General features: G+C 43.4%; 1 protein-coding gene across 1 annotated transcript; it reads left to right on the forward strand.

The window, feature by feature from the left end:
* Positions 1 to 1,000: 1,000 nt before the first annotated feature.
* Positions 1,001 to 24,343, forward strand: LOC120374922 (mitotic-spindle organizing protein 2B-like). The gene is made up of 3 exons (XM_039495360.1): positions 1,001 to 1,272; positions 1,343 to 1,470; positions 23,954 to 24,343. Exons 1-3 carry the CDS (start codon positions 1,103 to 1,105, stop codon positions 24,109 to 24,111), a joined length of 456 nt encoding a protein of 151 aa, XP_039351294.1. The 5' UTR covers positions 1,001 to 1,102; the 3' UTR covers positions 24,112 to 24,343.
* The last annotated feature ends 41 nt before the right edge of the window (positions 24,344 to 24,384 follow it).

A 24,384-nucleotide genomic window follows, 5' to 3' on the forward strand; every position in this document is an offset into this window, starting at 1 on the left:
GGTTGCTAAATTATTCAATTATAATTACAGAATCCTGGTGAAGCAAGCGCTGTATCTTCTGTATTCTATTTGACTGGCTATTGTAAATGTTTTTTAAACCTTAATCTCTTGAGCCTCTATTTCCACAGCTATGCATTATGGAAATTCCTGTAGTAGATGATGCAGTGTCCATCCTGTTTTACAGGAATGTGTGAAAGAGATTACTTGTCCCCTACTTTAAAAAAAAATTACAAATACAAAAACAAAACCATTACACTGAGTCTTTATCCTGTTTGTTTGAAAATATTAATTTGGCAATAACAAACTAGCACGAAGGAAAGCCGATCTATAAATGATCCTTTCTCATGGCATTGTATTAAACCAGCCAGACCGAGCAGATAAGAGACAAGCTCTAAGAAGTGGTGTCTTTTATGGCATACAGACAGATCTGTTGTTCAGTATAGTAGTTGGGAGTGGGGTTTTTTTTTGTTTGGGTTTTTTTTTTTTTTTTGGTTTGGTTTGGCCCAACTGGCGTATTGTGACAAATTTCTTGTAACTTAATGGCTCTCTGTATTTTATTTTGCCTTCAGGGCTGGGTGGCTGGAAGGTGCTTTGCCACCCTTACTTCTGCAGACAGCAGTGCAGCCTTCACAGCGGGGCACCCCCCCCTCCCCCCAGTACTAATGGGTGGCGGGGCTGAGCCCAGCAGCTCTTTCAATACACACTAAGCACAGGGGGAGGCAGGGTGGCCCTTGGAGGCCAGGAGCATGCGGGGGGGGGGCGACATGGGGGCCGTCTCCCCTCAGGCTGGCCCTGTGCGGTACCGAGCAGCCGCCTCGGCAGCGAGCCGGTACTACGGAGACCCCCTGAAACCGCAGGGCAGCTCCGCCCCGGCACTGGCAGCCTCATCCAGGGCAGCCACGGCCCATGCGCCACGCCCTAGGGAATGCACAGGCAGAACCGCGCATGCTCCAGAATAGCGCGCATGCCCAGTCGAACCGGAAGCGGGGTGTGCATTTTCTGGTCCCCGCGCGGCTGTTTCCGGCGCTCGCTAACCTGGGCGCATGCTCAGTAGGAGACAGGCGCCGGCTGTGGCTGAGCCCGTTTCCGGTCCGTGCCGGGAATGTCCGACCAGGGCCTGGCCGGTGGTGGGGCGGACTCGGGGCTGGATGCGGCCCTGGGTAAAGTGGGGGCCTCGGTGCGGTCCCGGCGGAAGCTGCCGACGGCGGAGGAGGCGGAGCTGTTCGAGCTGGCGCAGGCGGCTGGGATCGGCCTCGACCCGGAAGTGTTCAGGTGGGGGCGATGGCTGGGGGGGGCCCGCGCGCGCTGTCCGAGCCGCTGACCCCGCGCCCTCTCCCCGCAGGCTGCTGCTGGACCTGCTGCGCATGAACGTGGCGCCGCTGGCCGTGTTCCAGATGCTGAAGTCCCTGTGCGCCGGGCAGAGAGCGGCCCCCAGCGGCCCCGCCGAGACCGGCCCCGCCGAGACCAGAGGTCAGGAGCGGCGGGTTCGTGGGGCCCCTCCCGCCGGGCTGGGCCTGGGGGAGCCTGCGGGGAGGTGCCCGGGCTTGGGCCCGCGGCGGCGGCGGCTGCTGCTTTCTGCTGGGCAGGGCGGCGAGAAACGGCGGCCTGGGCTGCCGCGGCTCGTTCCGCCGCAGGACTAGCGGGACGGAGGAGAGCGCTGTTGCCGTAATGAAAGGGCTGGGGGCCTCAGCTATGCAAGATGCCAATTAGACATTCATGTATGTTAACTAGGAGGATTTTTAAACAAGGCGAATAAAAATCTCGCCCTCTTCCTAGCTCATCTCGCACTCTCTTGTTGCTGTTTGTGTCATCACTTAAGCCCCTTTAGCCATATTGAAAATGTCAAAAACAAATAACCTAAACCGTAGCGTGATCTCATATACTCGTATAACTGTAGCTACGCTATGGCTTTAACTAGTATAGTTTTGTTGGCCAAACAAAAAAATCACAAACCTGAGAACGCAATGCCAGTAAAACTTCTAAGTGTAGACCAGGCCTTACTCCAGCTCCCCAGCTCTCATCACCTCCATTCTAGACTGTCAGATTTCTAACACTGTAAGAAGTAGGAAGAGACCTTTTTTGATTAAAAACATCAGGCTCAAGTTTTTCACAATAAAGAAGCAAAAGGCACGAGACCTATTTTTCTTTTAAAAATATGTACGTTCTGTTGCTGCTCTTTCTCCCTTTCCATTCTTTTTTGGAAGTACAGTATATTATTGTATCACAGTTTCCCGTCTCAGGTGGAGGTGACATGCTTTCCTGCTGAGGAGGGCTGGGTGCATCTTCCTCTGTATCTAGTGAATGTTCTTTCCATTAGGCCTATCAGGCTTTCAGCAGGCACTCATGTTACAGGGATAAGTGTGTTATAGATACTGTGACAAGCAAAGGAGCATGTTAGAGAGGAGTTCCCCACCAGAAGCCTGGGATTGAAAGTTCAAAGCTGTAATTGGCCAGCAAGGGTTCTGTACCAAACCAGTATGTACTGTCACAGCACTGGTTCATCTGGACCCCTTAGCTTTAGTCTGATCTCTGACATGTTCTTGCTATGGTCCTGTCTAGACAAGAGGTTTCTGACATGTTGTAATTTGGGTTAATCAGTTACCAGTTAATATTAGTTGATTATCAGAGGGGTAGCCGTGTTAGTCTGGTTCTGTAGAAGCAGCAAAGAATCCTGTGGCACCTTATAGACTAACAGATGTTTTGCAGCATGAGCTTTCGTGGGTGAATGCCCACTTCTTCGGATGCAAGCAGTCCGAAGAAGTGGGTATTCACCCACGAAAGCTCATGCTGCAAAACATCTGTTAGTCTATAAGGTGCCACAGGATTCTTTGCTGCTTCTATTAGTTGATTAACTCCACTGCAAATGCAAGCAAATGATCGTACCTGTTTATGGTTATCTGGGACCAAAAACTGTACTCTAGGTGCAGGGCCTTTTGGTGTGCAATTTTCATCCTCTGCTTTTTAGTGTTTCTCCCCTTCTTTCCTTGGTTTTCCTTCTGTCCTATCCGTCTTGATCATACCCTCAGAATCACTAGCAAAACAGACTGTTGCTTCTATTGGCCTTGCTAGGGAAGACCAGCTGAGCCTCCCTTGCATTGCTTCTGAAGGATTACAAAAACTGAGCATGCCAAATTTAAGCTGGTTTGGAAGTAGCTGTCTGGGAGCCTTTAATATTGGAAACAAATTCTATTAAATCATAGGAAAAGAAAATTGCATTTGATGCTGAAAGTCAAAATGAGAGCTGTTTATCATGTGAATGATACAGACTTGTATGTTTCTGGCAATGCCTTTATTTTTAGTCTGAATTGTTAGCAGTTAAAAGTGCTGTGTAAGTAGATGGGATGTGACACCTGATCAAAACTAAAAGATGCCAAAATACAATTCCAGTTCACCCCACCTGGCTACAGTGAGCGGCTGTGGGTGATTGTATAAAGGAGACACAATTGTGGCGTGGCTCCGCAGGACTCCACATGGCTTGTCTTTGGCCAGAATGGAAATGAATATGCAGAGATCTCAGTACCAGAATAAAGGATCACATTTTAAGTATTTAAAACAATAGTAAAACAGTCATTTTGGTATTTAAAGTAACTTTTTTCCATCTATCGGGGGTAGCCATGTTAGTCTGTATCTGCAAAAACAACAAGGAGTCCAGTGGCACCTTAAAGACTAACAGATTTATTTGGGCATAACGTTTCATGGGTAAAAAACATCTCTTCTTCAGATGCATAGAGTGAAAGTTACAGATGCAGACATGATATAATGACACATGAAGAGAAGGGAGTTACCTCACAAGTGGAGAACCAGTGTTGACAGGTCCAATTTGATCAGGGTGGATGTAGTCCACTCCCAATAATAGATGAGGAGGTGTCAATTCCACGAGAGGCAAAGCTGCTTTTGTAATGAGCCAGACACTCCCAGTCCCTATTCAAGCCCAAATTAATGGTGTTAAATTTGCAAATGAATTTTAGTTCTGCTGTTTCTCTTTGAAGTCTGTTTCTGAAGGGTTTGAACCTGTCAACACTGGTTCTCCACTTGTGAGGTAACTCCCTTCTCTTCATGTGTCATTATATCATGCCTGCATCTGTAACTTTCACTCCATGCATCTGAAGAGAGGTTTTTTACCCATGAAAGCTTATGCCCAAATAAATCTGTTAGTCTTTAAGGTGCCACTGGACGCCTTGTTTTTTTTCATCTTTGATGCGTACTTCCTTCAAAGAAAAGCATCACAGTTACTTTTAGATACTGCCTAGGAAATGGTGTACACTTGTACATTTATTTACAACATTCATTTAATGTTGGGGTTTATTAACTCAAAATACCAATTAAGTACTTCAGGAAAATGCCCTGTGTGTTTAAAAGACTTGTTTTACTGTATTATTGACTGGCAAGGAATGTGGAAAGTGCAATTATGAAATTATATTTGAAAACATTTGAGAAAAATATTGGTACATTTATTACTACGAAATGATTTTTGTTTAACAGCACTTTAATGTAATAACTATTCAAGTCTAAGCTGTTCATCTGGGGACTTTAAAATTTTAGAGGGGCACCATAAAAGTAGACTATTAAAATGACAAGATTATGGAATTGATGTATTTAAGAAAGCATGTGAGCTATGTTACCATTGTTCAAGAGACAACTTTTCTTCTTTTTCTTTAAGGGTTTTGAGCATTCATTTACATTCACGACTCTGTTCTTTTTTTCAATAGACATATGGTGTTTTTAATGTGTTTCTATGTCTCTCTTTGAATTAGAGGTCTCATTTCTCTCTGCCAAGAACAGTAAAATCCCTGCACCACTCTCCTTTTCCTCTGCCCTTCGATCTCCAAGACTAACAGCCCCTAAGATTGTGGTCTACAGTCCTGCTGATGCTTGCTCGCCTCTCTCTCAAGGTCCCCCTCGTTCCTTCCAGTTTTCTTGCTGCCTGTTCTCTCCTTTTACAGGTTGTGTTTATTAGTTTATCTACGGGGGTTGGTGCAGTCTATTAGGACGTTAAGAGTCATATTCGCATTGTGAGTCCTTTAAGCTTAGACTAAAAGAACCGGTGTACCCTCTAAACAATACATTCTTATGTTAACAAACTGTCAGGAATGGGTAACTTTTTAAAAATAATTAAAATTTACAGGTTAAAAATACAATGTAAATCTTATTTTAAAAATGAAAACTGATCCACTTAGCTGTTAAAATTAAGAGACTGAAATCTATTGTGAAAAATTCTTTCTCTGTCTTAGACTAGAAAGTGCCATACGCATAGACAACCAAGAGAAGTAAGTTTAGGAATTACATATTGTGGCCCAGAATCTGCAGACTGTTGCGTGAGGATGGGCTGCTTTGCCCGCTCAGAGCTTCCCCAAAGGCTGTCCATTCTTAATGCATTGCAGGATTGGAACCTAAGAACTTCCTGTGCATGGTGGATATTTTTGTCAAGGTTTTTATCAGTGACTTTTTATAAACGCAAACTGGGGCATGCACTCTACAGGAGAGCTTGTGTGGAGATGACTCGCTATAAAGACAAATAATGCTTGAATTTATATCGGTCATATGCATTGGCCATTAGGCTTAAGGCTTGCAAACCTGTTTCCATTTAAGGCTCGTGTTTTCTGATTTCCATGTATGTTTTGGAAAGTTTTCTTTTTGGGTTGAAGTCTTCCATTCTTCTGTCTCTAGTAAATTGTCTTTGGAAGCTTGAGTAAAATCCCTTTAGCTCTTTTTTGAGTGGGGATGGGGTGACTTCTGTCACTCTGCCTTAAAAACTAAACATTGTGGCTGAGGTAAGGAAGCCAACACACCTAAATATGGCATGTGCACATGCCTCTATGACCATTGTGTGATTTTTGTATGTTTAAAATCCATTTCCAAACAAGTTGTAGTGTAGCCTTTTCAGTATATGCTGCTGTGCATACATAGGTGAGAAATGCTTGCTTGCTTTTGAGCTGGGATATCTTGGAGGAAGAACATGACCACTCTAAACCTTTAGAGCTTAAAACTCTCACAGACCAATTTTGTTTTAAACATGCACATCTTGAGAATTGCTACAGAACAGCATAGGGTTGAGATTTCTGTCTTCCATAGTTCTTGAAATTATGCAAGCAGAAACCTCCTGAATGAAGGACTAGTCCCAGGGATGCTGTCCAATTCACTTTTTTAAAGTACATTACAAGAATATTAACTTTTTAAAAATGCACATAAGTCAGGAACTGCCAGAGTGAAGATATCCCATTCAACCTTAATTCTTCCCCTCTGACTATGTATTACAGTAGTCTCCAATTTCATGCTGTCATATCTTTTTCCCCACGTGACCCCAGGGCCATCCGGGGGGGGGGGGGGCAAGAGGGGCAATAGGCTCCGGGCCCCGCAGGAGCCCCCATGAGAGTTTTTCAGGCCCCCGGAGCGGGGTCCTTCACTCGCTCTGGGGGCCCTGGAAAACTCTTGCGGGGCCCAGGCCCCCGGAGCTTCTTCCGCTCCGGGTCGTCATCGGCAATTTGGTGGCAGGGGGTCCTTCTGGCACTTCGGCAGCGGGGCCCAGGGCGGGTCTTCAGTGGCAATTCAGCGGCGGGGGGTCCTTCTACTCCGAGACCCGCCGCCGAAGACCCCAGGCCCCCTGAATCCTCTGGGCAGCCCTGCGTGACCCCTGCCTCCATCAGTGCACAAGATGGATGGCATTATAGTGAATGAGGCAGTTCAATACTCCTTTTATCCTCCCCATTCTGTATCTGGCCCCAAAGTATTTGGGGTGGCAGGGGAGATGGTTGATGGGTTCTCATCTTATCTATAGCTCAGATTTTCTCCACAAACTCCACTGGGGCCCCAGACCTACCTGTTTGCATGCTGAGCTGACTTTTTTAGGTTTTAGAGAGGAAGCAAAATTCAGCTTTAAACAGAAACTTAGCTGCAACACCAATAGCAGAAGAGAGAGACATTGAAAACTCTTCTACCTCTTTCTGTAATCCTACCTCCTCATCTTTGGGGCGTCAAATGTGATGGTATGCTCGAGAGCTACAACCCAGCTTTAGACACGATTTGTTTCCCATTCCCCCAGTTTTTGGTCTCCAGAATCCCTTACTTATCACTTCTAGACCGCTTTGGAGTTGTGCATATTTTCGTGTAAGTACCTGAGCGCTCTATCAAAACTATTTGATGCTATGCAGAATCTCAACTATTGCCAGTACACAATGTCTTCCCTTTTGGGCTGTCAATTTCACCTCAAGTTATAGGACTTTGCTGGACTGGATCAGACCCAAGGGTGTCAGTGACCTGCACTAGAAACTACAAGGAAGGTGTAAGAAATCCCATGGCAAGGATAAGCTGTCCCCAAGATTGGCTTCAGCCCCGAAGCATTAAGTTACTCTTTGTGATGTCCTTTGCATATTCCCACTTGTGGAATCAAGGCATCTGCACCACAAGCTGCCAGAATCTTTCTTTTGCCCTTTGGGGCCTCTGGATCCATCTAGGTTGGTGCTGCTGCATCCCTGAAGCAGTGTGTCTCCTGTCCCAGGGTAGTCTGAAGTCATGGGCCCAGCATCTCTGCTTGAGAGAAGCACATCTGCTGGACACATGCGATGTCTGTTGGGCTTTCGATCCTACAGCCTGCAAGGATCAAGTGGCCTCTTGCTATGGTCGTTCCTGGAGGCAAGGTCAGCCAGAGTACAGTTCTGCTGGCGCAGTCTCTCTCAGCTTAAGCTGATCCTGCCGTTTCTGGTTCTGCTGGTGCAGTCTCTCCATCTGAAGCCGCTCCTGACACTCCTTGACCTTCTCTCTTGTACTGATGCTGTTGGTCTGCCCTCTTTTGCTCCCGGTCTCCAAGGTGCTGGGTTTCCAGATTCACTCTGTTCCTTTCCTGTTGGGCTGTCTTCTGCTCCTGTTACAATGGTGTGCTGGTCAGGACAGAACATTGTTGCTTCCTCTATCAGTCTGTTTGTTCCCTGTTTCTCTCCAGTATGGTGGGCCTTTTGCCAGCAAGCTGGAGGTTCTCTGCAAACCTGGGCTGTCATTCCTTGACTGGTCATTTAGAATATTGCAGATCTACTAGCTGTCATTTTGTCTGTTCTTCAGTGTTAAGCCGCCTTTCTCTGCATTCCTCAGCCAGCTGATTTTTCTTCAGCTGTTCATAATTCATTTTTCTCTGTCTCTCTTGTCACTCTGTAGCTCTCGTCATTCTTTTCCCAAAAAGACTATTGAGACTTTTTGCTGTGTGGTTTTCCCTTCTAGGTAACTTGCTTTCACTGCTGTTGACACTTATGCAGTTCACACTGCTGCAGATCCCACCGATTACACCATAAATATCACGGGTCAGGGCAACTGCCCCTGTATTTCCTCTCAGTGGTCTAGCAAAAACACCTATTCTAAGGCTTCCAGCTCCCCAGCCATCGCCTTTTTGGGTGCAGACCTGCGTTTCTCTGCTTTCTGATGGGTATTTCCATGCTGCACAGTTCCCTGCCTTCCTTGTGTTATTCCCAAAAGAGACAGGCGGCCCAAGTGCACCTGCTTGCTTTCTCTTCAGCAACTGATGAGTGATTGTCAACAGAAGTAAACTACTAAACAGTTCTTTCTATGCAAGCCAATTTTATTCTTTAGGTTAAGACACTACAGAAAAAAAAACACATTTAAAGTAATAAAAGAACCTATATGCATGGTAATAAGCTTACCAGGGTTCACCTCAACCCCAACATGGATTCTGTAGGAACAGTCCTTCAGATTCTCACCCATGAGGGTTCCTTGGGGTTACAATTTAATCACAGCTTCAGAAGGAAAAATGTTGTCTTGTGGGGCTTCAGCAGGTCTAGTCCTTCCAACGCTACTCTAAAGATTGGGGCCTTCTGTGGACCATGGCTCCTGTCTGTTTGCTGCTCCAGGAAGAAGGCCCCAAGCCAGTTTAAAACCAGGCTCTTTATTCAAGAAATCTGTTTGTCTGGTGGTGCCTGGAGAATCCAGTTTGAACTAGTATATGGGTACCTCTCCAGGGGGTGGCTTCAAAGGGTGGTAACAGAGGAAGTACATTAGCATCCCCCTTCTACTAGAGAAGGTACATACAATTCCACAATAACACATACACAATTTCATTTTTAATACAAGTGGCGCACACATCCCCACTGCCCAAAGGATTCAGTCCAATTCAGTAAAGTTTAACTTAGGGTACGTCTATACTACCCACTGGATCGGTAGGTAGTGTTTGACGTATTGGGACTCAATTTATCGTGTTTCGTCTGGATGCAATAAATCGATCCACTAATTGATGCCCGTATTCCACCTCGGCAGGAGGAGTAAGCGGTGTCAACGGGGGTGCCGCGGCAGTCAACTCGCTGCTGTGAGGATGACCTGATAAGTCGAACTAAGATACTTTGACTTCAGCTATGCAAATAGTGTAGCTGAAGTTGCGTATCTTAGTTTGAACCCCCCCCCACTAGTGTAGCCCAAGACTTAGTTTAGTAAACTTCTTTCAGGGTATTGCAGGAAATTGTAAGGCTGTCACAAGTATGTCATACGTACTCTCCAGCCTGGAACTGAGTGAACATGAAAGTCTAATTTTGAACCCAACACAAAAGAGGGACTTTTGGGGGGCTCTGTTGATTTCACAGCTTGAGCATACTTGCAGCAAATCAGATTCGACAGCGTACTAGTGTTGGTAAATCAATTGCAATACCCACTGAGGCAGCAGTGACTCCAACAGGAAAAGTGGACCATGAGCCCCAGTGCAGAGCAGGAAGAGGCTCCAAAAACAAAGTGGACCCTGACCATTCAACTCTAGTGGTAAGTTTCCAGGGGCCCCTGCAAAACAAAGAAGGATTGTGGGGCAACAGATACTCTTCCTCCCCTCTTAAATCTTAAAGTGGATCTCAAGTGCCCTGGGGAAGGAAACAGGGCTTCTAATCAACACCCCCTTCCTCCCAAGTCAACCAGGAGGGCTCTGACAATGAGCTCCCACTTCCCAGAGGAAACGGGACCCAGAGATCTAAGACAGGTCTCTCGAGCGGGCTCCAGGCGTTAAGGAAGGCAAGGTGCAAAAGCCTCAACAGAATTTCTGTGCTCCCAAAGTGCTCTAAAAAAGGAAAGAAAAAGCACAACAAATCCAGGAGATAGACGTCATCTGACTCCTCGTCATCCTCTCTCTCCTCCACTGAGGAAGGCAAGCTGTCTGGCTCTGAAACCTGAGCAGGCTCCTGTGAATAAGCCATAGAGTAAGTTTCTCCCCTTAAAATCCTCCCTTGAGGCTCTGATACCCCTTCATGCCTCCTTCAAGAAATGATTTATTATTTAATGGAACAAACCTGGTGAAGACAAGCATTGTAACAAGAGCGACCTCAGGCTCTGTAAATAGTCAGTACCAAAAAGCTCTGTTGCTGAGATACCGAAGGTTGATGCCACTCTAGCATCCCTCGCCGGGGATATGGTAGAGTTCTATCCTAAGGACTCGATGGAAAGATGGAGGCCACTCTCAAAAAGATCTTTGAAGACTCCTCCAGCACCTTCTGATCGTCCCTGGCAGCTGTGTGCATTGCAGGAGCATCTCTTTCCTGTCTGGACAATCTCAAAGCGTTTAAGCACAGAGATCATGCTGACTTTGGCTCTACTTTAAAGAGTCTCCCTAGCGTTAGTGTTTGTAGCTGATGCTTTAATGGATGTGATGAGATTCTCAGCCCAAGCCATAGCTTCTAGCGCAGTCGCCAGACGCCACATGTGGTTCCAACTCTGGAAGGTGGATCTTCATTCTAAGCAGCCCTTACAGGCACCCTCTTTTTTGGAGAAAACTTGGATAAGGTGGTGGCTGGTAAGGTGGCAAATGCAAACAATCTATCTCTTCTCCACTGAGTGCCCTTGGAAGAGAATATAGACTGGCCGTCAGACAGAGGTGCTCCTTTCACTCCCTGTCGTCACAGAGATACCAGTGAAGGGTATTTTATCAACCACAGACAAGTGGGTCAGGGAAATAGTGAGCTAGGGATATTTGCTTGAGCTGCGGGCTCCATCCCATCCACTCTTCATCCAGTCACCCAGCTCCAGTTACCCGATAAAATGCTATCTGATCCAGAAATCCAGACAGATGCCTTATCACACTGTTGGCCACAGGGCCTACTTTATGCATTTCCATTACTGGGGAAGGTGGTCTAGAAAATAAAATGAGAACAGACAATGGTGATACTAATTGTCTGAGAAGACCTTGGTTCTCAGCCCTGATAGAGCTGATGCTGGAGCCACCACTCCAGCTTCTGTGGAGATAGGACATCTTTTGTCCAGACCTGAAACAGCTCCAACTAACAGCCTGGTTATTGAGAGGGAAGCACTAGAAGGTCTTAGTCTGTCTTCCAGAGTGATTAAGACATTGCTTTCATCTAGGAGAGTATGGACACTAAAAGCATACTTCTGTATCTGGTCCAGATTCAATTAGCACCAAGAGCACACTGCAAATCCCAGAAATCCTGGCATTCTAATCATTTTGGACTTTCTCCAAGAAGGCATAGACAGAGGCCTTCAATCCAGTATCATTATATGTCAGGTGTCCACTCTTAGTAGTGTGCTATTCTCAGGAACCTCAGGTTCCCTGACAGACTAATTCATAGGTAGCCAGATTCCTTCGGGCAGTCCGATTAGCCAGACTGATGAACAAGCCACTCTTCCCAAAATGGGACTTTCTGTTAGTTTTCATGGCTCTGAAAAACCATCCCTTTGAGATTCTGATTTCAGCGTTGGCCTTTCATTCATCTGTTAAGGCTTGTTTCTTAGTCACTGTCACGGCCACCAGGTGAGTTTTAGAGCTGGCAGCCTTATCTGTACTGGAGCCTTACTGCCTGTTCCACAAGGACAAAGTCATGCTCAGGACACTAGAATCCTTTCTTCCTAAGGTAGATTTGTCCTTCTACACTTCCCAAGAAGTTGTACTTCCTTTGTTCTGTCCAAAACAACAATATCCAACTCACCACACCTTTAGATTTTCATCTCTCACCTAACACCTATCTCAAGCAGACAGAATCCATGAGAAGATTGGGCTCCTTATTTGTGTCCTTTCACCCAAAATGCCAGGGACTCAGATTTTCAAAATCCTCTATCTGTAGATGGATTAGATTATGTATTATAGAAGACTATAAATCATCAGAGCCTCTTGTCCCAGAAGGGATTAAGGCGCATCACATGAAATCCTGAGTAATCTCTTGGGCAGAACAAGTGTGCCCACTTTGGAAATTTGCAAAGTGGCTCTTGGTCTATAGCTAACCCCTTAAGCATTACAAGATGGACCTTCTGTCTTCTGCAGAGGCCTCCTTTGGAAGGAAGTTGCTGCAGGCAATAGCCCAGTAATAATACAGAGCGGGTAGTACTTTCCTACAGAACTTTTGTTTCATAATCCTCCCTACATCTGTTCATTGCTTGCTACTTCCCAGATGTCCAGAATTATGGGAGACACTGGACTGCAGAACAGAAAATTTCTTAACAATTTCCTTTCTGCTAGCAGCATCTCCTATAGTTCGACCCACCCTGGATGGCTCATGGGTCAAGGTCAGATATTAAATGGAATTTTTACCATATGTCCATCTTCTTTGGTCTAACATACATAGTTATGCTATCTCTGGAATATTTGTTAGTGATGTTATGCAAATTTTACAGCTTGGGAATAGTTTATTGGGCAGCAAGCAGGAGCAGAGGGGACGTGACCAGACCATGTAGAGCCAAAACACTGATCTGGCCTCACAAGCAGCAGAGTGGTGAAATGTGGGAGATGCTGTGAGACGAAAGGAAATTATCAGTAGGAAACTTTCTGTCCTACCTCACTTCAAAGATCAGAGTGTACAGATAAGAACCAGCAGTGCCACGCGGTGTTTTATGTAAATAAACAGGGAGGAACCAGATCAATGCAATTGTGCAAGGAAGCAGTCTTTGCATGGAAATGGTATATCCAGCACAATGTAACACTAAATGCCATTCACCTGCCTACGCAACACTCTGGCAGACAATCTAAGCAGATGTTTTTTTCTCAGAACAAATTGATTCACAAAAACCAGAACTCTCGGTGACCTCTCCAATATCTCTACCTCTTCTAACAGACTTAATTTCTCAGAGCAGTGGGACAACATATCATCTGGATTTGTCACTACACCTCACAGCATGGAAACTGTCTGGCTAATAGACTTGGGGAAGAATGGGGGTTGATGTACAGAAGAAAGGAAAGTTACTTGCACCTCAAAGAACTTCATTTAGTATAGGTGTTTTTATATGCCCCACCCTCTCTTCCTCACTATTGCTAAGTCTAATGACCTGGACTTGATAGTGGTGCAGGAACTGAGGTTCAATTGGCCACTCTGCCTCTTTTATGGCCTCTAGGGGAGGAGGAACTCTGCACCCCAGTGAACTTGGTGCTACAAGATACACCGTCGGCTAAAGTGTTCCAATCTCTAGCACATGGGGCACGTTCACACTAGAAGTAGAACACACAAAAACAACACATCTTGAACTCCCAGTTATTAAAGATAAATAATTTCTTTTCATATGCAAAACAATTGTCTCACAGCATACAGAGTTAAGGGAGGTGCTTTTCTGTACAGCTCTGGGCACTCCATTACCAGAAATATATTAACATATTGGAGGGAGAGTTTGAAATAGCAGAAATTATTAGGGAACTGGAGGGACTGACTTATTATAAAAGGAGATAAGTGTATCTAGCTTAAGTAAATGTCAATTTAGGAAAGGTTCATAGATTCCAAGGCCAAAAGGGACCATTGTGATCATCTAGTCTGACCTTCTGTGTGACACAGGCCATAGAACTGCTCCAAAATACTTCCAAGAGCAGATCTTTTAGAAATAAACTAGTTTTGCTTTAAAAATTGTCAGTGATGGAGAATCTACCGTGACCCTTGGTAAATTGTTCCAATGGTTAATTACTCTCAATGTTATAAATTTTGTCTTGTTTCCAGTCTGAATTTGTCTAGCTTTATCTTCCAGCCGTTGGATCGTGTTATACCTTTCTCTGATACGTTGAATAGCCCATTATTAAATAATTTGTTCCCCATGTAGATACTTGTAGACTGTGATCAAGTCACCTCTTAGCTTTCTTTTTGTTAAGCTAAATAGATTGAGCTCTTTGAGCATATCACTACAAGACATGATTTAAAATTTTTTGATTAATTGCACTGTTAAACAATAGAACACTAATTGAAATGTATTTCCTTTGTTTTCCTACTTTTCAAATATATTTATTACAACACAGAATACAAAGTATATAGTGCTCTCTTTATATTATTTTTATTACAAATATTTGCACTGTAAAAAATAAAAGAAATAGCATTTTGCAGTTCACCTCATACAAGTACTGTAGTGCAATCTCTTTATCGTGAAAAGTGTAACTTAGAAATGTAGATTTTTTTTTGTTACATAACTGCAGTCAAAAACAAGACAATATAAAACTTTAGAGCCCAAAAGTCCACTCAGTCCTACTGCTTGTTCAGCCAGTTGCTAAGACAAACAAGTTCGTTTACATTTACGGAAGATAATGCTTCCTGCTTCTTATTTACAATATCACCTGAAAGTGAGATGAGTACTAGTATTAGCTGAATTGAAATATACTATTTATTTTGTTTTTTACAGGGCAGATATTTGTAATCAAATACAGGTATAAAGTGAACACTGTACAATTTGTATTCTGTGTTGTAATTGAAATAAATATATTTGAAAATGTAGAAAACATCCAAAACATTTAAAATAAATGGTATTCTATTATTGTTTAACAGTGCGATTAATTATGTTTAATTTTTTTAATACTGCGATGAATCATGATAAAAAAATTTAATCACGTGACAGCCCTAGTTATAACCATTGATTTTTAGCATTCCAGTAGTGCAAATTCTCCCAGGTTTCAATAATACCAACTAGGTTGAATTTACATTTTATAAATGAGCAATTCCCATTCCTCTTGGTGTTACCCAGGCTCCTAGCATTGTTGTATTGGCAGTTCAGGAATTTCTCCTCTTCATGTCCTTTGATTCCTTGATTAATTGTTTTCTCAATCTCTCAGTTTTTGTGCTGAGTGCTCATTTCTTCCCTCCCTTTACCCTCCCCTTTTGTAAATAGTTTATCCCCCTCCTGACAATTCTAGCCAGTCTGTCCCCAAGGAGATTGGTTCCTTTTCTGCTGCACTGGAGACCATCCAAACTATACAGCCTCCTTTTCTCCTAGAAGGTGGACCAGTGATCCACAGAATCAAAGTCCTACACCACTTACCCAGTCAGTCTTTCACTTTCAGAATCCTCTGTCTTTGTTCACTCGTAAACCAGGAAAGATCTCAGAGACGATTGTGTGGCCGTTCTTCTGCAGCACATTTCTGAGTTCCCTGGAGTCATCTCTTATTGTTAGTTATCCAGTGATGCAGTGTTAGTAGTGCCAATATGAACCATCATCAGTGGTCAGCTTCAGAAGCCTATCAAATAGTAGAGCTGCTGGTGATCTCTCACATAGCAACAATTACAAGAAATGCTTTCTAACACCTCCAGTTGTCTGGGAGACACTGTTCCATCCTGACAGCCAAAGACCTGGCCTCAGTTATCGATGCCTTTTCTGCAGTTTGACAGAGGTGACAATGCAATATATCTGGGCATGAAACCTTCAGCTCTTAGGATCCTCCAACATGCTGCAGTGTTCTGTAACTATCTCCTCAGCAACACAGCAGGTCTGACCTGGGTCTGGTTCTATTCAATATCTTCATAAATGATTTGGATAATGGTATGGAGAGTACACTTATGAAGTTTGTGGGTGGTACCAGCCCGGGAGGGGTTGCAAGCACTTTGGAGGACAGGATTAAAATTCAAAATGATTTTGACAAAGTCGAGAAATGGTCTGAATTAAATAGGATTAACTTCAATAAGAACAAATACAAAGTACTGTGCTTCAGAAGGAATAATCAGTTGCACAAATTCAAAATGAGAAATGACTGGAAAGAGTACTGCAGAAAAGGGTCGGGGGGTTATAGTGGATCACAAACTCAGTATGAGTCAACAATATAGTGCTGTTGCAAAAAAAGGAAACCTCATTCTGGGATGTATTAGTAGAAGTGTTGAAAGCAAGACAAGAAATAATTCCGCTCTACTCAGCACTGATAAGGCCTCTGCCAGAGTTCTGTGTCCAGTATGTCCAGAGGAGAGCATTAAAAATGATTAAAGGTCTAGAAAACATGACCTACGATGAAAGATTAGAAAAATTGGGTTTGTTTAGTCTGAAGGAGAGAAGACTGGGATCACACAACTGCCTTCAAATATGTAAAAGGCACATGAAGAGAAGGGTGATAAATTGTTCTGCTTATCCACTGAGGGCAGGACAAGAAGTAATGGGCTTAAATTATACCACGGGAGAGTAAGGCTGGATGGGGGGGGTGTCAACCTAAGATACGCAACGGTGTATCTCAAATCGATTTACCTGGCCGTGTTGCTGCTCCCACTTCGACTTCACTTTCGCCTCTCACCATGGTGGAGTTCCAGAGGCGATGGCAGAGCGATTGGGGATCAATTTTTATCACGTCTATACTAGATGCGATAAATCTATCACGAATAGATCGCTCACTACCTGCTGATCTGGCGGGTATTGTAGACGTACCTTTAGATTGGACATGAGGAAAAAATTCCTAATGGTACGAGCAGTTAAGCACTGGACCAAATTACCTGGGGAGGTTATGTAATTTCCGTCACTGGAGATCAGTGATGGTCTAGGTAATATTTAGTTCTGCCATGAGTGTAGGGGACTGGACTAGATGACCCACTGAGGTCCCTTCCAGTCCTACGATTCTATGATTCTTTCCATGCTGCTGTTAAGCACTCATGTCCGAACACCCTGTGTCCGTTGACAGGGTGGTTTGTTGGCGTGCTCTCTGATCTCTTACGAGTCATTGAGTTAAGGAAAGGAGGTAAGGGGAGAGCTGGATCCTTCCCTCTCCGCTACCTCTGTTACCCAGCCCCTTCCCTTTCAGGGCTTCTCTACATAGGCACAAGCACTCCCCCCGGGATTGCACTGCACAAGGGTCAGGGCTAGAGCATGTGTTCCCAGCTAAGGAGCCTAGGATGAGTTTTGTTACAGCTGTGGGTGGAGTGGGCTGTAAAGCATCTGCTGGAAGAAAAAGCCAGGGGAGCCTTAGTAGTCTGCTTGTGGGGCCAGGGACAGGAGAGGAACTCAGCCCTCGGTGCTTTTCAGCCGGGCCACAGGAATTAAACTCTCTGCTTAGGACACGTTTGATTTATTTATTATTTTATTTTCAAAACTTGCCAATGATTCAAGCAAGGTTTGTGCTAATTTCCTTTCTTTGCATGAATCATAAGAAGCCTCTAACTGGAGCACACCTTTTTGCATTAACATGTAGATTGCATAAAGGGCACACCGTCCCTTGGAAATCATCCCACTGCCTGTTGTTGTTACCAGGGACAGCTAATATAACTGAAAGGAGGGACTGAAAAAAATGGCTTCTGTCTCTCTGCCGGGCCTGTATGTAGAGGCAGTGTTACTGTTCTCCCACTAAGGCTAGTCTGTCGCTTTCCCTGGTTATTTGTCTGGGTCTCACACAACAAGGGGGAGATAATTTTTTTTTTTAATCGGTGTGTGTGATTGTGAACCCCTCTGATCCTTGCAGGGGCTCAGGTCTGGGCAGCAACAGTGAGCTTTTAACTCTGGTTTTCAGATTGACTAGTGTCTCCCAGTCCTCATGTCCACTTCCTGACTGGAGTCTGGTTCGAAGCACTGCCCTCACTGTGTTACAAACAGGAGCAGTAAGAAGAGAAGTTGGAGCCTTAAAGGCAGGGTCTGAGCCTTGGGTCTCTCCCTGTGGGAAGAAGACACTGCTCTAGTGGGGAGGGGGAACCTCCACTGTCTTTTCTGCTACTGTGGAATGAAGGGGGCAGCAACATCAGTCTGGGCAGAGAGCAGGCAAAGAGAACGGTGCTGTAGGTAGCTACTTCTAAAAACGCCTGAGGACTACAGGAAGCTTTCCCTGGGGCCTGATAGACCTTTGTGACACTGCTTCTATGCCACTGCAGTGTCCTGTCTGCTGCCAGTGTGCACTCCGTAGTGCCACCGTGCAGCCTTGCAGGCCTCCTGAATACATCTACCTATTAAACCAACTAGGTTTTAAACCCATCTCAGTATTGTTCAGACGGAAGAATGAACATCACAAGTTCATTGTGTATGTATCCTTGCATGTAGTTGTATGTACCTGGTCTTATGAACCTACATCAGCCCATTTGTAGGACACACACTTGACTGATCCTATTGCAGTCATCTTCTCTGAGCTTTTGAGGTACTCAACTGAAGTCTCTCATGTGGAATATCACTTGTATTTGTATCCTGCTGCATATTTACAGAACACTGGGTCTCTGAAAAACAACCACGTATGCACCTCAAAGTAGTAGGACATCATGTGTCAATTCAATTAAGTGGGGGAGCCTTTTGTTAGCATCAGTATTAGTTTCTTTACTGTAGGGGGAAGTCTCTTGAAATCCTTTCCTTTCATGGGTTGCACTAATGTGCGTTGATTTCCCTAATGTTCAATATTGTTTAATACAAATGTTGAGGCAGAAGTGCACACAGCACACCAACTCTGATTGTTGGGCCTTGTGGTGGTGCTTCCACGCACATGGTCTGCCCCTTCCCTATTGAAATCAGTGGGAGCTTTGCCAAAGACTGTCAGTATGCAAATTTTAACAACAATTCTCAATTAAAAGATTTGGCCAATGTAGTTTCTTTCTCTTACTTAAGAAAATGTATTAGACTGTAGTATATCACATTTTTCTGATATAACTAAACACTTTGTACTCTAAGTTGAACAAAACAAGTATCTGCATTGCAATGCAACATTTTCGCTTGATGTCAAATCAGACCATCTCATGAAAATATTAAACACAACAATTTTTTTTGGCAAAACACCACAAAACAGAACACAGAACACAGAACATAATTGTGACTGCCAGTAAATCATAGTATGTTGAATGCTGTGTAGCTGGCATTAATGTTCTTTGATTATCTGAAAGACAAAAACAGAGGTCCACCCTTTCGGCAGTTAAATACTTAAAATATACAAATACTCTTGTTGATTCTAGGCAAACAGAGGAATTACCCCATATTTTCGTGTATGTGCTTTTCTTATCCCTGGTTCTATCAGTTAGTTAATTTGCATTAACACAGATGCTCTCCGCTTGGTTTTTTTTCTTTTAACTCCTGCTTTTAAACACTGCACTGTATACATTCTTCAACTGATTTAACAAAATTGTTCATAGCCAAATGAGTGCAATCTAATAATTTCTTTGCCTGAATTCATTCACAAACATGTCAAAGACACCAAAAACTGTTCTCTTCAGCTTTTTCACAAAGTCAAGTGCTGTTCCCCAGCAAACACAGAGTCAATTTTTCATTTTCCTTAAAAATCAATTGCTTTCTCCTTCCAACAGCCACTTTACCAATGCAAATCACCATTCCAAATATCCTTCTGAGTATTTGAAATCCTCATGCTTATATTCACTTACTCTTCTTTCCACTACATGCTTATATTCACTTACTCTTCTTTTCCTCGACACTAGCTTGTTCCACAACCAGTTCTTAGCTAGGAGGGTGGTGGGCGCACTAACCCCCCTTCTGGTCAGTCCTTCCTAGTAAGGCTTGCCACTGGGCGGGCATACCCAGAGACCCACCCATTTGTGTACACACACTTAAACAGAAAAAAAAATTACAAAAAAAAAAAAAAAAACAGTCTAAGCCCTTTTTCTTTTCTACTCTATTTATTTATGGGCTATGGGGGGGAATCATCGCACACATGGCTTCCACCCTGAGAGATTTACGAACGAGAAGTTCAGTTCACACACCACACGCACAACAAAATGAAAAGAGAAAAAAAAAGTAAAGTAAAAAAAAAAAAAAAAAAAAAGCTAAATAGTGCACCCAAAACAAATAAGTACCAAACAAAGCAAACATAAACTAACAAGGTAAAAAAGATAGATGGGTAAATATTCACAGCTGCTTTCAATTCTCTATTGCTCACCCAACTGACAAATTTCTGTTTTACCAATTATATTATGTCAGGTCAAACTGACAACAGAGCATATAATCAAATTTTAAAGCTTCATTAAAAATAATAAAACAACAATGGAGAGTGTTGAATGCTCCCATCACTCGGAAAAAAATATGATGCCCCCAAGCCTAAGCCACTTTAACTTACACACATATCCAGACTGGTATGGTGTGTGTGTATATCAGAGAGAAAAAGGAAGGAGGTGGACGGATTATGATATGTGTATACAGCTGCAGCCAACATTCTGCCATGCTTGGGATGGCTTTTCTTTTACACCCTGGAATCTCTGGAATCTCTCTTCAGTTCAGGTCAGCTGCTCAGTGCCCTGGGTTGTTGCAAACTGTTGAAACTGTTGAATTTCTGCTTTTGCAAATGCAATCTCAGCAATGCAATTTTTTTTTATACTTTGCTTTTGGTTTGGTTTTTTTTATTTTCCTCAACCAGTTGAGCTGAAGCATTTTACTTAGCACTTAGCATAGTCCACACTAATTCATGACCTTGAAGACAAAACAACTTCTCCTCTTCTCTCAGGCTGCTGAATTTTTCATTAAACTGCCTAGACAGAAATTGCTTGAAGGTACCTTCTAATGGGCATTGTTTAAATGAATTTTCACGCGTAGACCATAATGTACGTACATGTAATATGCTGGGGGTACCCCTTAGGGTAAGTGGTGGAATATTTAGACAGTCCCTTTTCCATCCACTCACAAGGAAAGGGGAGGGAAGATGGGTTCACACACTCTAGACCCCAGGCAGCTTCTCGCCGGACTAGCCAGGCTGAGTCAGCTCCCGTGGGGTCGATCTCCTCCTAATCCATAGTTACTGGGCTGCCCGCCACAAGCACACACACACACCACACACACACACACACCACACCTTTTTTTTTTTTTTTTTTTTTTTTTTTTTTTTTTTTTTTTTTTTTTTTTTTTTTTTTTTTTTTTTTTTTTTTTTTTTTTTTTTTTTTGATTTTGGTTTACCCCACCCGACCAATACCGGTATGACAACCCCTCTTGAGGACTAAAAAACCCCCTAACCCATTGCATTCTAATGCATTTACCTATACATTATATATATTACCTTACATATGCATTTAGCTAATCAGCCAGCAGCAGTTCCCAGTACTGCAATAAACTAACCTTATTGGGGGCTCTCCCCCAACCACACTTTGCTGCTGCACAGTCAATAAGTTCAGATGGCGTGAGCCAACAGAGAGAGACAGACGCCTCACGGAAGTCCTCCTCCGATACCCCCATAGAGCCATGGGGTTCAAGGGGAATGATCCGTAGTAGTTTGTGGTCCGTCCGTGGCTGCCATCCCCGGACAAGCCCCCAAATTGTCGAAAAAAACTCAGTTCTCTTTCTTTGTTTGATGCAGCAAAATCAAAAATAATTTATTATTTCTCCAGTAATTAGAGAGAGGAGAGAGGGACAGGAGGTCCCACAGGTCTGGACAGGTAACTCTCAAACAATCACAGCAAGCCTTTATACCTTTTACAGACAATTTCAATACATATTGTTTATACATAAGCTTTCCTCCTATCTCAAGGTCGTAATAACTTCACACAATTCACTCTGTCTTACATTATCTCTTGCTTCTCCACGTCCAATCAAAATGGGAGGACTGACGACATACCTTTATTTATATATACATAAAATGGTCTTTAGAGTGCTCATTCTTTTTTTCCTGAGGAGTTTAATATAATGTAGAGGATAAAGGGCCAGATTTCCAGTAGCCAGATAGTTGGGCATTTGTGTGCCTATCCTGTGGGCCCACATCCCCTTTTTGTGAGAGAGCTATACATTACTTTGTGCCCACACAAATTGAAGGATTTGCACTGTAACTGGACATGTGCATTCAAGGGAGGAAGGTATTTACATGCACAAATGTGCACCTACTTGCTTGCTAAAAAAAAAATCAAATAATCTTTGGGGATGATTTTGTTGTCATCTTTGATGAAGTAAAGTTAAATTTCTCCTCTGCAATTTGTGCGCTTTCATTGACAGCACTTGCATTAATAAAGTTGCTTGAGTGCTTCTGAGCTTCAGCAAAGGAGAATTGCAGAGCTGTCTGGCTGACTTTGGGCTGACAGATGAGAAGTCTACAGTAGTAGATTTTTCTTTAAAAACAGCTGACATGTCTGAGGCAAATTAATGCATTTGCTGTTTATTGTGTTAAACTATTTACAGATGCAAATGGGCCACTTATTTTTTAATTCTTTGGAAGCCATTTGAATGTTTCTCTAGTGCACTAAGCTGTAAATCTGTGCTGTTGGCAGTAGTGGGTTTCAGGGGGCAGGAAAGGTGCTACATAGGAATGACTTTTTGGCAAGTAATGGAATAAAGTTTCTACAGTTCACTCTTCTATTGGCCATGCAAATTGAAGAGATGATGGATTCTAAACAACATAAGTGGGTTGCTACTATATATTGTATAGCAGGAGTAGGCAACCTATGGCACGCGTGCCAAAGGTGGCACGTGAGCTGATTTTCAGTGGCACTCACACTTCCCGGGTCCTGGTCACTGGTCCGGGGGGCTCTGCATTTTAATTTAATTTTAAATGAAGCTTCTTAAACATTTTGAAAAACCTTATTTACTTTACATACAACAATAGTTTAGTTCTATATTATAGACTTGTAGAAGGAGACCTTCTAAAAATGTTAAAAAGTATGACTGGCACATGAAACCTTCAATTAGTGTGAATAAATGAATACTCAGCACACCGCTTCTGAAAGGTTGCTGACCCCTATTGTATAGCCATCAGTCAGTCGTCTTACAAAACACCTCAATATCCTAATCAGGTAATTAATATAACTAATTTGTGCAGAGAAAATATTTAAATTAGCCTATCAAATGCCTGCCCTTTGCTCTGATCTCTTTACTGGTATGTGTTTTTCTAAAACTCTTTAAAGCATTGGAGCCGTTAGTTTGTTCGTTTGGCTAGCTCCATCCTTCTCATCCCTTCCTAGGGTAGATTGTTCTCCCATGTTTCTTTTTGACCTTTCACTAGCGTAATTTTCTCCTTACCCTTTTTCCTTACCCTACATGATGTGCCTCCTCTAAGACAGTCCTCTCCCAATGAAGGGAGGTGTGTCAGGTCCTGCTCTCCCCACACCTCAATTGGTCTCTTTCTCCCCCTCACCTGCCCTGCCTGCGGCAAGTCTGTTTGTCCCCTGTATCCTCCTGCTGAATGTGGAAGGGGTCCCCTCCAGGTCTCTTGCTAGTTGGATGCACCACACTTCCTGCCCTCTCCCCTTCCAGCTTGCACAGTGCTACCCAGTGGTTTGCCCTGCAGCTGTGTTGCATCATAGACACAGCTAGCAGTGGTAGGATAAGAGTAGGATGGCTCCCTTCTGAGCCCAGCAAGACAATCTGTGAATGGCAGCTCCTGTGTGGAATCCAAATGCTGCCAGAAAACCCCAGAGCATGACCAGAATACCCAGGAGAGTTGAGAGGTCTGCTAGTCTGACAAAGTGACAAACAGGAGAGGCTCTGCAGGGTTGGACCCTGTCACTGTTACTTGTGAGAGGAATCAACTGTTGAACATTGGTTCACTTGTCCTAGCCATGACATGTTAGATGCTATTTAAATTCTTCCCTAGTTGCAATTTGCAGTGCTGGTGTTCCTATGCTAAATGTAAGTAATCGCATAATGTGTTCACACATTTAAAAAACAAAGTGATTTATGCTATTTGATTTATCTGAGGAACAAATTGTGATGAATATGATTAGTCCTACTATTGCAGTTTGTTTAGGATTTATGCTACCTGACATCTGTTAAATTACAGTTCACGAATTTTGTATCTGTATTGGATGCTGGTAAAATTTCATCATCTAATAAAACCCTACCTATAACATGAATTCTTGAGGAACACTAGCAGCTTGGGTGCAGTTATGTCAGATTAAAACTTTAGAGTTAACATATTTATTTGTCCATCCAGGGAGAAATAAAACCAATCCTTCAGTCAGTGGGACCCAAGGTCTGGCAGAACGTTGCAGCCGGGAAGGATCGGTCCAAAGAATGCCCCGGCAGCCAAGCACTAGCAGGCTCCAGAAGACTGGAACTTCTGGAAAGAGCAGTGGAGGCAGCAGTACATAGAGACTCAAAATAGAGCACTGAGGACCTTTGTAAATTCTCCATTAAAATAAGTGCAATGTAGCACAACATGTAAAAATGCAAATGATCCAAGATTGTGAACCTGCTCCAGTATTTTGTATTTATGAATGCTGTAGAATATCACAGGTGATGTATGCAAAGGTCAGTTACTGTTTTCCTTTCTTAAATTTCTTTGGAATACATCCGTTAATAAAGAACATGAATTCTTCTGGAATTGCTTTTAATTAGAATTCTGTTTAAAGTGTTGCACTAAAT

Source organism: Mauremys reevesii, linkage group 11, assembly GCF_016161935.1.
Source record: "Mauremys reevesii isolate NIE-2019 linkage group 11, ASM1616193v1, whole genome shotgun sequence".
In the NCBI taxonomy this organism is placed as follows: Eukaryota; Metazoa; Chordata; order Testudines; family Geoemydidae; genus Mauremys; species Mauremys reevesii.

What these genes read in the sequence shown, in the direction of transcription:
- LOC120374922 (XM_039495360.1), top strand. Translation starts at nt 1,103, where the DNA reads ATGTCCGACCAGGGCCTGGCCGGTGGTGGGGCGGACTCGGGGCTGGAT. An exon ending in CTCGACCCGGAAGTGTTCAG is followed by an intron (nt 1,273 to 1,342) that starts GTGGGGGCGATG and finishes CTCTCCCCGCAG; the next exon opens with GCTGCTGCTGGACCTGCTGC. An exon ending in CGGCCCCGCCGAGACCAGAG is followed by an intron (nt 1,471 to 23,953) that starts GTCAGGAGCGGC and finishes TTGTCCATCCAG; the next exon opens with GGAGAAATAAAACCAATCCT.